This window comes from Folsomia candida, unplaced genomic scaffold, assembly GCF_002217175.1.
Source record: "Folsomia candida strain VU population unplaced genomic scaffold, ASM221717v1 Fcan01_Sc002, whole genome shotgun sequence".
Lineage (NCBI taxonomy): Eukaryota > Metazoa > Arthropoda > Collembola > Entomobryomorpha > Isotomidae > Folsomia > Folsomia candida.
The window spans coordinates 6,147,689-6,163,574 of NW_019091194.1; the positions used below are offsets into that span (position 1 = coordinate 6,147,689).

General features: G+C 38.1%; 5 protein-coding genes across 7 annotated transcripts; 1 reads left to right on the forward strand and 4 right to left on the reverse strand.

The window, feature by feature from the left end:
• The first annotated feature begins 53 nt into the window (after positions 1 to 53).
• On the forward strand, positions 54 to 11,099 carry LOC110843810. 3 transcript variants are annotated; one of them, XM_022089852.2, is made up of 10 exons: positions 54 to 273; positions 8,513 to 8,908; positions 8,981 to 9,363; positions 9,441 to 9,522; positions 9,611 to 9,771; positions 9,864 to 9,937; positions 10,027 to 10,138; positions 10,216 to 10,384; positions 10,461 to 10,735; positions 10,832 to 11,099. In XM_022089852.2, exons 2-10 carry the CDS (start codon positions 8,530 to 8,532, stop codon positions 10,976 to 10,978), a joined length of 1,782 nt encoding a protein of 593 aa, XP_021945544.1. In that variant the 5' UTR covers positions 54 to 273; positions 8,513 to 8,529; the 3' UTR covers positions 10,979 to 11,099. The 3 variants fall into 3 exon arrangements, with proteins under 3 accessions (XP_021945544.1, XP_035703964.1, XP_035703963.1); XM_035848071.1 differs by having other exon boundaries at positions 8,516 to 8,908; XM_035848070.1 differs by lacking the exon at positions 54 to 273 and adding an exon at positions 2,694 to 2,876.
• Positions 291 to 1,381, reverse strand: LOC118434466. Its single transcript, XM_035848074.1, has 2 exons — positions 969 to 1,381; positions 291 to 881 (listed from the first exon to the last, which is right to left on the reverse strand). The coding sequence occupies exons 1-2, from the start codon at positions 1,309 to 1,311 to the stop codon at positions 370 to 372; spliced, it is 855 nt and encodes a 284-aa protein (XP_035703967.1). The 5' UTR covers positions 1,312 to 1,381; the 3' UTR covers positions 291 to 369.
• On the reverse strand, positions 1,401 to 2,694 carry LOC118434225. Its single transcript, XM_035847155.1, has 3 exons — positions 2,525 to 2,694; positions 2,231 to 2,439; positions 1,401 to 2,156 (listed from the first exon to the last, which is right to left on the reverse strand). The coding sequence occupies exons 2-3, from the start codon at positions 2,303 to 2,305 to the stop codon at positions 1,401 to 1,403; spliced, it is 831 nt and encodes a 276-aa protein (XP_035703048.1). The 5' UTR covers positions 2,306 to 2,439; positions 2,525 to 2,694.
• Positions 11,100 to 11,124: 25 nt separating the features above from the next.
• On the reverse strand, positions 11,125 to 12,360 carry LOC118434465. The gene is made up of 4 exons (XM_035848072.1): positions 12,269 to 12,360; positions 11,938 to 12,176; positions 11,673 to 11,840; positions 11,125 to 11,584 (listed from the first exon to the last, which is right to left on the reverse strand). The coding sequence occupies exons 1-4, from the start codon at positions 12,345 to 12,347 to the stop codon at positions 11,153 to 11,155; spliced, it is 918 nt and encodes a 305-aa protein (XP_035703965.1). The 5' UTR covers positions 12,348 to 12,360; the 3' UTR covers positions 11,125 to 11,152.
• LOC118434227 lies at positions 12,356 to 14,941 on the reverse strand. Its single transcript, XM_035847157.1, has 10 exons — positions 14,899 to 14,941; positions 14,738 to 14,815; positions 14,431 to 14,645; positions 14,147 to 14,357; positions 13,843 to 14,038; positions 13,686 to 13,770; positions 13,489 to 13,617; positions 13,283 to 13,399; positions 12,510 to 13,195; positions 12,356 to 12,437 (listed from the first exon to the last, which is right to left on the reverse strand). Exons 1-9 carry the CDS (start codon positions 14,939 to 14,941, stop codon positions 12,674 to 12,676), a joined length of 1,596 nt encoding a protein of 531 aa, XP_035703050.1. The 3' UTR covers positions 12,356 to 12,437; positions 12,510 to 12,673.
• Positions 14,942 to 15,886: the final 945 nt, after the last annotated feature.

A 15,886-nucleotide genomic window follows, 5' to 3' on the forward strand; every position in this document is an offset into this window, starting at 1 on the left:
TGAGCAACATACCCCATTCTATTTTGTGGTGGGAGTGAGTACCGAGGGTGGTTTGCAGCACACGTGTTTTGTGTTTGTACATGCCATAGGAAATTTGCACATTACTCTCGGATTTTATTCAGCTAATAAGTAGCAAAAAGTTTTAAACTTTATGAGTTTTATAAATGTGTTAAGGACAGCTAAATAGGTTCAACGTGTTATTGAAATTAGCCAGTCATGTACATTTTGTGTAAGGGTGGTTGCCATTTTAGCTGAAAGGAACAATACAAGCAGGTAAGCAATTTCCTGTCAACTCACTTACTTCATACTTATTATGTATTATCGCCTGTATCTGTGTTTTACTCGTGTTTTTTAATATTTTGGTCATTATTAATGCTGTGGCGGCGGTCTACCCCCGTCGCCACCTCCACTTGTTCTCTGTCGTGCTTCTTCGTCAACATCATCGTTATGTTGTGCATGGACATTTTGATTTACACCGGCTGGTACATCGTTATTATCATCATTTTCCTCATCCTCGCTATTTTCTAAAACTTCTTCTTCCCCAGAATTGTCGTCGTCGTCGTAATCCTGATCATCTTCATCACCAACGTCTTCCAAAAACTCGTCGTCATCATCGCCAACGAGTTTTGGGTGGTCAATCAGTTTATATTCAAAAGAGGCAGCTTCACTTGTTTCATCATCAGTTGTGATATCATTTATACCCCATCCAATTTTACTCACAATTCCGCCCCTGTCGTTCACATCGCTTGGGGGCTGCCCCGCCGTCGCCTTGTTGTTGGGTTTGAGCAGGAATTGGACAGACGATTCGTCCCATTCAAAGAGTCGTCCACGAGAACAAATGTCCCTCAAGGCGTGGTGATCGCTGTGATGTCCATGACCAACTGGCAATTAAAAAGTAGCAATCATGAATATATATATACTAGCATTGCCAAAGAATGTATTTATTGCAGTAATTATTTTCCACTTACTTTGACCAGAACTGACTTCATGAAACCTAAATTTTGGAGTGAAATCTTCTTGTGTTGTTGATGACGCTTCAGTCCAAGCTCCACCAAAAATTTCGTCTGCATCATCTTCTTGCATATTTCTTGTGACACTGTTATCTTCTCGTAGTTGATAACTACCCTCTTTCTGGTCCCGTTGGTCGAGAAGTCGTAGCAAAGATGGGCGAAATTCTTCCTGGTCGGCACGCATTCTTTGTATGATGTGATCCATGGCTTGTTCGTCCCGTGCGAGGAGAGGGTTCTTGGTCTCATCCTCCAAAATATGACAATCGCAGTATGGATTGTAACACTTGGCTAGCCCAACCATATCGTGATAATTGGCTGGTGGATGATGAATTTGGAGAAAGTCTTCCTTCTCCTTGGTTTTACGTGATAACTGAAAAGTAGGAAATGGTTTCAATTATGAATTGCACGCTCTAAGAAGATGTGAAGAAATTCAATTTCAACAATAATTGCAAAAAAAACCTCTTCCAAAATCAGAGCGCTAGCCAGTTCGGCCTCGTGATGTCCAAGATCTATCCCATGGTCAAAAATTAGTGCTCGGAGCTGATCCTTATACTTGTGTGCGATATTTTGTACTTCAACCTCGTGGTAGGAATGACTTCGACGAAAATTTGAGGGTTCTAAAACGCTCTCATAACTGGCACGGGTCTCAATCTTCTTATGTCCGTCATTATTATCGTTAGGACGAGTTGCATTCTTACTTCGTGGTTTATACCTTTTCATGGCTGGAGGACGAATATAAATGGAAAACGTAACTGGGTAAAACATTGCTTCAAATCCGGATGCCTCAATTTCATTGCACGGAAAAGAATCAATCACGAAACCGTTCGCGTTGTGGACCAAGATTAATTTAAGCATTTCAAGGACGCCTTCTTCACTCAAAGTGACGGAGGGATTTGACGTAAGCTTCCACGACATGACGACCAGCCTGGAATGGGCCGATTTGCCCACATGATCTCCCTTTCTGGCAAACTCATTGTTAATATTGGTCAGTTCTTCGGAAGACGCTTCAGTTCTCTTCCAAATTTCAGTGTCCATGTTGATGTAAGTGTAATCCAATATAGCAGCCAGAGACCGAGCAAACGTTTCTCGTTCCCGAATCGTAGTTTCGTGTGCGTGACCTATTATCCAGATAGTTGGGGGTTGAATCTGAGGACAAAATTTACTGACATTGTGACGAAGATTGTATCGATTTAATATTATTTAAAAACAATGAGTAGAACCTTTCTTAATTTCCGTAGACCAATTTCCAACTGAAGTTGGATTGGAGTGAGGTAGGGGTCAATGTCTAGAAGCATTGGGTCAGTCTCCAACTTTTTGGCCAAGTGGTCTGTACAATCACATGTGCCAAATTCCGAGGTGCCAACAAAATTTGCAGGAGGAGGTGGCTGCACTTTCTTCAATCTGGATTTCGTAAAGTAGCGCGGAATATCTGCATAGATGATAATTTTGTAAAACAAGAAATATGTAAGCACGATGTGAATACATGTTAACTCATGTAGTTGAGTATGCATTACTAGAGACATTGATGCGGTAATGTTTTTGTCCACAGTTTCTAGTTAAATTCAATAGATAATTGGACCAAGGAAATATTCTGTGGGGTCGCCTGCAGCAGGAAGACCTGGCCAAAAGTCGACCTTTTATATCAGAGATGAAGTACGGTTCGGAACTTGGAGCTGTTTCACAAAGGCAGGAGCATATTTCACGGTTGTGAATGGAGTAGTCAAAGGGCTTTGTGTTGAAAAATCTCTTAAACAATAAGGACAGTAATAACGAGTTAAATATATTTTTTATAATATCCGTAATATTTGTGTTACATGAGTTGCCGAACAGGGATACTGGAGAACTGCTTGTGTAAACGGGGGACAGGTTGGAAGACTTGTTGAACAATGCATTCTGATTTTACTTAGAATTTAACTAACCTTATAAAAATTAACCTAATCCGAGTAAGATTTATTTTGATTTGGTAGATATGAATGATTTGGTGTTGTCGAATTACATAATTTTATTGTGGAATTTAATTTCGGCTCCAGGGCAATATTATTTGACACTTTATCATTCTATACATGTTGCGACAAATGAATCGTTTCCAACACAAACTTTCATTTTTGAAGAAATTAAATTTTAATTATTATGTACTGAAAAAATGGTGTGAGTGGACCGTTGCTAAGTTGGAGGATTAAGATGACCCCCTAGGTCAAATCCGGACCAAGTGATCTCACACCCTCCAGTGGGGTGTCAATCGATCGGTCTAGATCATACGATCACTTTGGTATATTATAGAATTTTGTGAAATAAGAATTGGCTGTGAAATTCCTGAAAAACTTATATTTTGGAGATATTCTTCAAAATCAACGTTTTAGTTTTCCGAAATAGTACACTCGAGATTTTTAGCTTAAAAAATCAGGCTAAAAATTAGGATGATTTCCTCCTCAAGAATTAAGTCCCTATGTCTGCCTGTTCAAAAGTTATTCAGGGTCAAAGTTGTTGGTTCAAATATGACACTTTTGAACCAACAATTTAAAAAATGAAAATTTTATTTCGAAATAATTCATTTGTCGCAACCGTATGGGGCACCACCCCATAGAAACGATGTCAGTTAATCGTGGCTCCAGGGTTTGTGAATAATGTTTTCATGGATTTTTCTGAGGTGAGGAAAGTAACCAAGGGCTACCCTCACGACAGAAAAGCGCATGGTTACGGCGAAGCCAAGGTATGCTTTCAAGACAGGGTCCTAAAACTTCCGCCACGGCCACAGGTCGAACGATTGAAAAATTGTTGAAACAAAAAAATCAGACAATTACGAAATCTAGTGTCTTTTCATCTTTCTCGTGTCGAAAGTCTAATATTAAAAGAATTTTAGGATCTTCGCAACTTTAAAATGAGCCGGAAATTCAATTTTGCCATATAATGATCATGCCAGCTATTGATTTTATTGTGCGGGCACTGATTACGCACCATTTAAGATACGTTCGATCAAAATCGGTTGAAAAATGAGAAACTTTTGATGGAGGTATCTGCAGCCGTTTAAGCTGCTTAATCGCATATGAAAATTGCACCTTACCTATCTTATTGCTATTGGTAACCAACAAAAAAATTCCCACCCAAAAACCAGAAAATAAAACTACATTTAAAAACCTACAGTGCAGACTCCATATAGCCCGAGTCAGGAACAGAGTCCTTGACTCGATAAGTCCGAGTTAATGGGGGAGGGGTGGAGGGGCGAGAGGAGCCAGTTTGTGGAGGTGCTCGTGGATGATGAGGGGTATGGCCGCTTCTTGTCCGAATTGAAATACATACTAAAGCTTGATATAGTCCAGAAGTGGTTTTTAGCCTCCATGCCAAATTTCACCTCGATATGAAGATTTCGAAAAATCAGTATGGGTCACCCCCCAGGGTCAGTCTGGTTGCATTTTGCAAACTTTTAACTTCATATTATTTCATGAGAAGCCATTAAGTATCACCGTGCTGGATTTCATCTTTTTAAAGCAATTTCTAAAAATCGGTATGGGTCACCCCATAGGCTCGCTCTAGATAAAAATTTTACAAATGTCATTTCATATTCTTCCATTAAGACCCACACGTAACCTGTGTACCAAATTTCAGCTCGATATGATGATTTTGAAAAATCGGTATGGGTCACCCTCCAGGGTCCCTCAAGATGAAAATTTTTCCAACTTGAAGTCATTTTTATCTATTAGGAGGCATTAGCAACCTCTGTACCAAATTTCAGCTTTCTACGATAATTTTGAAATTTTGGTGCATAATACCCCACCCACTCCGATGACCCCCACGGGTCAACCACTTGACCGATTTCGCCCATCTTCGAACTCGTTTCCTAACTTTGTCCAATATACCTTTGGTAAAAATTTCAAGTCGATCGGTTCAGCCGTTTTGGCTCTATCGTGCCGGACAGACAGACAGACAGACGGACGGACGGACATGACGGTTCCATAAGCCCTGACTCGGGCTAAAAACAGCATTCTTCGGTGAGGGTGCGACTAAAAACTTTTAAACAAGAGCATTGAACAAATGTTAAAATTTAATATTACCAACTTTTGCCTCACCGTGGGTCCAAAATGATTTTGTATTTAAATAAATGGCCACGGTGAGGCAAAAGTTGGTAATATTAAATTTTAACATTTGTTCAATGCTCTTGTTTAAAAGTTTTTAGTCGCACCCTCACCGAAGAATGCTGTTTTTTAAATGTAGTTTTATACTAAATCGCATTACTTCGCATTATATATGTATTTATTACAAAACTTATTTAGTAATAAGCAATATTACTGTCTTCTGATGTACATTCATTGAGTTAGAGTTTAGTAATGATCACCATCGTGTCCATCTTTGTCACGTTGTGAAATGATACCTTCCGTTGGGGCAGATGTGGCATCATCCCCATGACATTTTTCTTCCTTGTCGTTATCGTCGACTTCACCCATGTCAAACCAGTCACTCAGAACTTCTAGAGAACTTTTTTGTTGTGACAACTCTGAGTGCCGTACGCATTCCTTAATATTATTAATTTTGTCGCCACAAGGCGATGAAGGTGGTGTTTTTGGAGATTGATTTTGCCGTATAGCTGATGTTCTACTCTTCAAGTTATTGCACCACCAAGCATCTATATACAATATGAGTTGTGAACCAAATAGTTTGCATAAAAATGATGAAATCGATGACAATACCCACCAGTTTGTCCGTGTGAGGGAAGTGGTAAGGGTCGATCCTCAAGGTTTTCTTTCTTTAAAGGCAAACAGTTTGATGATACCAGAGGGGACGCCGCCATTTCGTCGTTATTTGGAGGAGTGTTGGAGGGATTTTTAAGAAAAATAATGGAAGCAGAACAAGAACTGGACAACGAATTTTTAGAGCTATCTGTATGAATTTTATTTATTTGAGGTGTTTCTGGTGATCCATTGTCACCAGCGCCACCACCGTCAGGATATTGTTCTTCTAGATGGTTGTCGCCAGTAGGATTATTCTTTTCCGGAAGTTGCTTTCCATCTCTTAAGGAAGCGACATTGTGACTGCTGATACTGGAACTGCCGATAAGCAGAGGTGGTGGCAATGACACGAGTTTATGCTGCCGTTGTTTGTGATCGCGTGTGGCTGACAAATTTCGAATATCCCCTCGCGATGATGTCACTTTGGATTCACCATCTGAAGTGGTAGCAAGGATGACGTCCTCACTGATCAAAGGATCAGGCAACTCTTGGTCCCCAACAACATCGATATCAATTGCCCCATCTTCACGATCCCTCTCCAAATTGTCTCTAATAACTTGATGAAGAAAAGACAACGTGTCCTTGTCCACGTTTTCTGTATCCAGAATTCTAATAACTTTCCATCCATAGTTTCTCCTGGCGCATAACATTTCACCCGATTCCAGACTAAACTGAAATCTGCGACGGAATCTCAATGGGAAAGCGAGATATTCGTTTTTGTCTGCTTCTACGTTTTTCTTCTTATTTGCACCAGTGACAAAATAAAGGGCTAGTGATGCTGGATAAAAATGTCGTTCAAATTCGGCAGCCTCTTCCAAGTTGCATGGAAATCCATCGAGCACAAATCCTCGAGAAGGGAGTGCCTCTATCATAGCGAACTTGAGAAGATCCAAAACTTTTTCTGTGGAGAATGGCTTTGAAGTTGAAAACGTAATGGACCAAGGATCTGGTTGGACACGATTTTCTCCAGCTAATAACAACGGTTGTTTTGGGCTAGACATTTGCTGCTGAAATGTAATTTAGTACCAAAATCTGAAACTATGTAGCTTCGCATAATGTGAGATACCTTTGAATTCCTGTAGCTTGGGACAGTAAAAAGATCATTTTTGTTCATCAAAGTATCGGAATCTAGTAATCTGTCCCTCTGCGGCAATAATTGTTGATGTTGACGTACTTGTCGTCGTGTCCAATTTTCGATGCATTCATCCAAATCTACATACGCAAAATCCAGCTCATCCGCAATTTCACGGCATAATTGCTTCCTCTTGTGGCGAATATTGGCTTTCGGTACTCCCATAATCCAAATGGTTGGTAGACCGAGTTCTCTTAAATATACGAGGTATGGATCGACCTCTTTTTTGGGGGGAGGTGGGCGGGGCTGCTTTTGTTTGTTTCCTTTCCTCCGAAAGAAGGATGGAATTCTGTAATTATTAGTGCCCGTCGACCTCGACATGTCCTCTTTCTCGCGTGATTGCCTTGCGTGTTGCCTCCGACGAGCGCAGTCGCATTCTCCAAACCAGATTTTGGATAACTGCTCCCATGCAGCATGTTCTTTACGGTATAACAGCTTCTCCTTGATGGTAGGCAGTAGGCGACCGTGCAAGTTAGAGACCAAGAAATAGGGTGCTAGTCCATGATAATGGTGAGACCAAGGTTGTAATCGTGGTCGCTGATCGTAGTCTCGATCTGCCGGTATTTCCCAATTTCCGAGACGATGAGGAAGATAAGCGTCATTGTATTGTTGGGCAGAGTAATTAGACGACATTATTTTAGTGTGATGATGACGTGAAGATACAAAAAATCATTCAAATCCGTTTCTCATAAATCATTGATTGGTTGATCAAAGCGAGTACTTTTTGACTGCAACGTTACTAGACAACCCCCGCTGGTTGCGGGGGAACATTTACATTCTTTCATTGAACATTCCAAGGTCCTGAATTTTACTTAGTTACGTGTGTATATATAGACACGTAACTAACAAGGGAAGGTCCCCGACTGCTTATCGTGTCCAGGGTACCCACTATGTTTTTTTAGAATCTACTAGGACCTCAGATGTAGGATTCATTCATATTTCCGTGTAAAACTCATGTTTGGCGCCATGGCGTGGCGCCAAATTCCCCAAATTTGAATGTTTTTATTTTTGAAACCGCCATAACTTTTGAAATCCTAGATGGATTTTAAAAATTTTTGGCAAAAATCATGACAAGGAGTTCAACTTTCGTATTCCATGAAATTTTTTCCAAAATTATCGATTTTAACTTTTCGCAAAATTTCGAAATTTTCTTAGAAATGGGGGTTCGTCGAAAACATGCGAAAAATACCTCAAAAATTCGAAATTTTTTATTTTTATTTTTTTCTCAAAAATTTCGACTTTTGTGATCATTTTAAGCATAGAAATTTGAAAATCCGACATAAGCTGCAAAAGTTATGAAAGTTTGAAATTGGTCGAAAATGCAAATTTTTAAGTTTGGCGCCACGCCATGGCGCCAAATATGAGTTTTACACGGAAATATGAATGAATCGTTCATCTGGGGTCCTAGTAGATTCTAAAAAACATAGTGGGTACCCTGGACACGATAAGCAGTCGGGGACCTTCCCTTGTAAGTAAAATTCAGGACCTTGGAACATTCTTAAAATGTTCAATGATCACGATTACTTAATATTTACTACTATTACTAATAACTGAGTAGTATCAAGATAACTCTTCTCCTGTATGGAGTGTCAATACGTCATTTTGGCTAATGATTGTTTCTGAATTTTTAAATTTTCTTGTATTTCCAGCAGGAGGTTTATGCAATATGGCAGCAGTCCAAGAAGAATGGCGTTGGGCTAATAAAAGAAATGTCCGACCGCAGACTAGGAGGCGAAAGAAGTACCCCACTGTTCAAACCATTACGCCAACATGCATTGAAATCGCTAACACAAAATTGTGGTTTCCATTTCCAAATTTGGAGTATGCTCGAAGCGTATCGCTGTCTCGTAAACTGCTCGAGTTTAACTATGCCTTCAGTCACAACACGAAGGACCATAAACCTGAGTACCCCAAATTATCCCCAGCGCTTTGGTACAATACGCTGGAACAATTTAGAAACCGGAATGCGTACAGACTGATTGTAGATCAGCGCCAAATTAGAATTACGCAGTTAGTCCGAACCGATGACCATGTTATGAAACAGAGTTTGTGGACAATCGTATTTAGTTGGATGCATTTTTTAAACGAATTGTTCATATTTATAATGATTTTATTAGATTTGATGACGTATGGAATTTCGGAAAATAGGGCTCTGGCAGCCATTTCACACATCAAAACGATGCCGAAACCAAATTTGGAACAATGTTTGAAGCATATTACTGAAGATGGACAAATCATGGAACCTGGGTCAAAGATATTCTTAATTTGGAACGCGAATCGTTACTCGACAGACCAGGATCAGAATTCGACTTGTATTTCCCCGTCAGCAGATGTAACCACTGCTACTTCTTATATCAACCCGTTCAATCGAGGTCGGAAGATTCGGAAGATTATAAAATCTAATAATGTTAATGACGATGATAGTGACTATGTCCCACCACCAGAAAAAGAACATGTCCCCATGGAGCACACCGTGGAGTGGCAGATGTTGAATTGGCAGGTGAGCTACTGACATAGTGAGTTATCACATCCATACATAAAAGGTGTGTTTAAGTCTTAACAATAAAACATATTCAGAACCCTATTTGGCGTGAATATTTCTCAGCGGAAGTAAATGAAATTTTGAGCAACCGGTGCTTTAGAGAAATGACGGTGTATTGTAAGCACATATTTTAAAATATGATTAATCAGTTAAGGATGTCGTATAGCTCTTCTATATCCTGAATGAATTGTGATCTTAAACCTAGACCGTACCCATCGTCGTACCAATCAACCATTAACAGAAAAGTTTCTCATGGCGTTAAAGTTGGCCTTTTTCAAACACGAGTGGTTCAAAGTGGCAAACACAATTAAAGGTCTTTGTACTACGGAGGGAATCACTTCGAGAAGAAGTTGGTTATTTTGGAATGTAAGAATGCACATAAAAAACTTTTGTTTACTATTATCGTTTTGATGATTCATTTTTACATTCGGAAATTTTATAACGGATACATATTTCAGGCTGGCTTTTATTCAATAATACGATTTGAAAAGACAATTGGACTTGCTTTAGCTGCGACACGACAACTTGCAATGTAAGTACATATGCATATCGAAAGGTTTTACAAAAATCAGTATTACAATTTGACCCTACTGATTAATAAAAGTACATTTGTGATTTTAGACATTTTTCCGAACTATTTACTCCTCTATGCTATGAAAGACGGTTGGGTGTGGAGGTTGCCATTTGGCTAACGCAAGAAGGACGATTTTTAGAAGGGGTCAAGTTTTTGAAGGTACTTACTAACAAATCCTCTTCAGATGATTTGATATTAGATGTGTAAGTAAATGTGCTTACTTTACGATTTCAAAGGAGATGGACGAGCTTGGTCGACTACGCAGATGTCATGGACCAGGGTATTCAGAAGAGATTGGCTTAAAACGTGACCAGGTGGACTTTGTCTTTCATCTAATTTTAGCAGTGCACACCTATGCAATGTATATAAGAGACACGACTTTACATAAAAAAGGTTTATTTTCTGGTAGGACTCACAGCAATTATTATGCTAAGTAGGTTTGATGTATCAAAAAATTTGTTATTGCAAAAAATTGTTTTAGGTACGGAAACGGATCTGCATCGTTGTGCCGAGGTCGCTCTGTCAGAATTTGAAAGATTATCAGAGTTCGCAAACGAATGTGAATCAGAGATTACAACCTATCTAGAGCAACTTATAGAATTAACAATTAAATGCCGCTCTCCGGAAACGGCGAAAAAAGTTTTCGACAAAATCGTTGTTCAGTATTATGGAAATGCTTACGTTGAACGAGCCTACCTCAAATTTCTTTCAAAATATTTCAAAGATATTAAAAATGAAATTTCTAAGAACTTGAAAGTAAGTAATGACCAGTATTACTTTTATATTTGAACTTTGCATTAAAATGTCTCTCAATACTCTTAAATAACGTGGATTGTACATAATATATTACAGCTGAGGAGGAAATTTCGATTTACAACCCCCCCATCTCATTGGGGACATCAAGGGAGATCTATTGCAACTTATGTTCAACGAAAACTAGAGGTGAAGAGTAATATGAAACCCTTTAACAAATTACCAAATCCTTCGTTTTCGGTTTAATTCACATTTTGTGTTCAATTAGTTAACGACCTAAAAAATAATATATTTTAAACATATTTTATTATTTTATATAAAGACAAATGGGTGTTCAATAAACTGTGAAAGATCGATTTATCCATAATACACGTTTCATAAACAAAATGCGAACAGGTTCATAAAGCTACGCAGAACTAGTTATTCATGAATTAGAAAAATAAGAAGATTGACACATGCATGGATAAGCCCACTTCTAGAGTAATGTACTGATGTAGAATGATAAAGAGAACCAGCCTTGTTGGTTTTGTTCTTACGCATTGCATACTCCAAAACGGTATTTTTGTGCACTCCATCACCAACTAGAAATTGATGATTTCGTGGGTCAAACAGAACGTATTTGGAGGCATAATTGTTGGTATTGCGCCTTGGGTGACGAATTCCAAATGTATTGAAAATATCGCGAGATTTTAACTGGAAAGTTGGAATTGTGGTCAAAGCTTGTATTTGATCACGATTGGCTTGAATTGGTTTTCGGAATACGATTACTTCTTCCGCACCGAAGCATGGGGGTACAGGCGACGAACCTTTATATCGATAGTAACCTCCTCCTTTGGGAAGCAACCAGGATACCTACATACACATGGATATAATTTGAAGTAGTTTTATGGTAAAATGACAAAACAAAACAATTATTTTTTATTAATATTTGTGACCATACTTGAAAATTATTTCGTAAGTTAACAGTGGTTGGAGTCAATTTTTCCAAGTGCTCGAAATCCTTCACAGGCAATCCCAAATTACCGAGCAATAATTCTAACCCTTCAGGGGAGCCGGGTGTTTCAGGATACTTTATTTTCCCATATCTCGGTTCCGTTTTCTTGTATTTCTGTCAAAAATGAAACCAATTGAGTAATAAAAACGAGTAAAAATTTACCAACGTTGTACTATGTGTGTACGTATTGTTATTAAAAAGGGTAGCTCACACTATACAAGAATGGGTGGTCTTCTCTGTTCCCAAATTCATCTTGAAATAAAAACGTTCTCAAGTGGTCGTTGACATAAGTGTCCTTGATATAAATATTCTGCCATGTATAATTTGATATGTTTGCGTGTACTGTTGCTCCCAAGTATGTAGGACTATGAGTCTTGACATTTAGCTCATCTCTCAGACTATATCCCATTTCTTCATAGGTTTCGTCCATCTTGGTAAAAAGTGCATTGCCTACAGATTAATAAACAAAATAATATTTAAGATTTTGTGCCCTTCAAATAACAAAAGTTATCTGTAGCTGCTTTAAGGATAAATCAAGGTACTTTGAATCATGCGAATTTTAGCGAGGCTCACAGCGTCGTCCATTCGTGCCCGAAGAGCTCTTGGGTAAAAACCAAACATCTTCACCTCTCCACCTTCGTTATAAAGTGTGTCGTTGTTTAACTCGTCAGCCGTTACTTTGTTTGCAACATTGAAATGTATACAACCATCCTTAGATACAAATAATCATCACGATTATCGATATTATAAATATAGAATATATGTATCATGGATTATTTTTACCTCAATGACATATCTCATTGCATCAAACATAGCCGTTCTTTTTTTATGCCACTCCTCGTTAAATACGTCTTTGACAGTCATGAATTGTTTAATTTTGCCCTGCATATTTATGATAAAACAAAGCGATATTTTATGCGATAATTTATCAATCGGTTGTTGATTAATCAGGGAGGAAAAACCACATGGATGGAGTCATGACGCATACAAACCTCGAGTGTCGAGCTCTCATTTCCTTCCTGTTTCAGAATTTCTTCAACTTTGTACCGGTGGTTGAGAAACTTATTGACCAGGTCTGTAAAAGTGAAATTAGGTTTCATAGGATTTCCTTCATATGCTCCTGGCCAAGCGTTGTCCAGTTTTGGAATATTTAATGTGATATTTTCTCTCAGTAGATGGTCAAGATGATTATTGTATGCCGCAGTTACGAGGTATCGTTGAAGTCGCATTTTCAGTATAGTCAAATCCGACACTGTTCTTGGATTTTCAGTTTGATATTCAGTCAAATTTAACTTGTCAAGCAATTTGGGAAGTTGAATTGGCTTATTTGTAGTTGTATTTAGTAGTAGCTCATTTTTTAATGGCGGCACCGTTTGGAAAACAGCACTCCTTACTAATTTGTTTTCAATTTCCTTGGTACTTTCATACAGCTCAAATGTGAAGAATGTCTTGGCCTTATAGGTCTGAACCTGTAGATTTCATTCAACTTGGAATTTTTTCGCATGATAGTGTGACTAAAGTAACTTAAAAATGTTGACTATTAAACAACGTCTTACCCTCTCAAAATGGTCCATCATCGAGGTAATTTGTCGTTCGACGTCGATACTCGAGGGAATGAAAAAATAGTCAGTATCCGTTTCATTGTGGGTATTGCGAAGCACGGAAGATGGTCCCTAATTGAGAATTAGAGCTTCAGTTTGGTTATGACCTAAATATAATAATCGCAACAATTGTGCAATGAAATCAAACTGGTCTCAATCACCATATGATGAAACATTCGATTATCTCGCGTTTGGTGATCGTATTTTGCTAGAAACAGTCGTTCTTCATTATACAAATTTGATACAGCGTCAACAACTGGTCGAATATTCGGATTCTCGGTTTCACCCAACTGTAGCAAAAAAAAATATAGATCTATACGACCGTAATAACACATTTATCAATGGGGACTTCCATTACTTCCACTTGCACAACGAGTATAGTTGTAAGAGCCATCGTAGGTATTGTTTCGTCCACAAAATACATGTAAATTTCCATTGGATAACTGAATAATTACAGAAATAAATTATTTACTTGAAAATTTACGTAGTATGCATATAAAATTATAAGAACTAACCATTTCCCATCAATAATGTGGCTACTTCGTTTATCTTTACAATCCAGCGGTTCACTCGACCCCATGAAAATGGCTTCGTAAAACTTTTTTTCATTTGGGCTACCTCCGTTGATAATGGAGATGTAATCGTTGGGCTTCTCCACCGTGAATTGTTCGCGAACACTGCGTAGATTTTCACGGTCCGCAGTTAGAACAACTGAAAAACATGTTAATTTTTTCAACTTATTAATTTGTGATTTTACTTATAGATATGTACCATCGCGGAGTTTAATGCAATATTCTATTTATGTATGTGCATGTGTACCTCCACGAATTCTACCAAACTCTGGATTTACGTAACAAGGTGCGAATTGACTGTTGGTAACACACTCTTTATTTTTTTGGAATCCAAAGGAAACTTTAAATGAGCCGAGTGGTGGGGGTGGATTGTTGTAAATCATGAGGACAGATTCATTCTGTGTGTGGGGGTCAAAATTCAAACAATTCCTTTTCGTAGACTCGACCATGCAGTGAGTCTTGAATATGAAACATTAGACACTGTATTGTATTGGCATAAATATTGGCATTTATATTCCAATGATTGCTCACGTCCTTGTGATTGATTTCAATTGGAGACAGCGTATTTGGAAGATTTTGCACGTCCAGACTAAGAAACAAGGGAGTCCAGTTTTCATCAGGTGCGGGCGACGGTGGTGCATATCCATCAGCATTTGAAAAATGAAGGTAAGTGACCTTCTCAAAGCGGTACTGGTAAGTAAAATTGATGTCGCAAGTTGAATAAACATCTGCCCACTCGGACACGTCTATTCACGATACGGTACAAAGTGTTAAATTTAAACGATCATGATCATTTAAATATATGTAGTAAGTTAAAATAGCTCATGTACAGACTCACTATTGAAAGAAGTGAAGTAAAATATGTCATCTTCCAGCCCAGACAAGAACAATGGCAGGAGTACGAGTAGCAGGAAAGCTGAGCAATTAACAAAATAAAAAGGGTTAATGCGAATATGTGCAAAAAATATTTATCAATACAGCAAAGCTTCGAAATATTACCTCGTATATGAAATAATCGTCCATGAAGTGGGATAGGCGACATGGCGAATCGTGCGCTGTTAGCTTTCTCTGACGAAAGATGTACAGTTGGCCTTTTTCTGAAAATCTCTTGATCAAAATTACTAACAACAAATGCAGTGTGAGGACGCGGCGCCATGGCGACTCAACGTACTAAGGAAAATGCAATCATTGCTTATGACATGACATACATACTTCACCCTCAATAACAATCGTGCATTTATGCAAATCATTATACATCTTGAGTCAATTACTTACAATGGAGGTCTCCCAACGTATGCTCACAGATTTGGACCAAACTAGTGTCAATGGATCACAAATATAATTATTATGAAATTTGCAAATGGAACTATCTGCCAATACGCAGTTTTGGCGGAGATATTTGCATAAAAAGCAGAAAAAATGCTCAGGAAATTTGGAAAATGAAAAATATGCCTGCCTTTTAGTGCGTTTTCTCCGCTTTTTATGCAAATATCTCCGCCAAACCTGCGCATTGGCAGATAGTTCCATTTGCAAATTTCATACTAATTATATTTGTGATCGATTGATACTAATTTCGTCCAAATCTGTGAGCATACGTTGGGAGACCTCCATTGTTAGTTGGAATTTGTGACATTTATTTATAACCAAGTTCATGATACAATTTTGTTTGCTCTAGCCAATTATGATGTTATTTATTTATTTTAACATCTAATACTTCATTTCGAAGATGCGAAACTCGTATCATAAAATACATACTACGATTACACAGAAAACACTTTTATAATGTCAATAAACTTTATTACGACAAAGTGTTAACATAATATGTTAACTTTTATATATTATATATGTAAATTACCTATGTACAATTGGCATAATATACGATAAGCTTTTTACTTGGATTAAGAACCACTTCAACAATTCTTACAGTGTTTAAATATAATCATTGTTAGTTTATCCCCAGTCAGAATTCTTTCACGGTATCATCAGG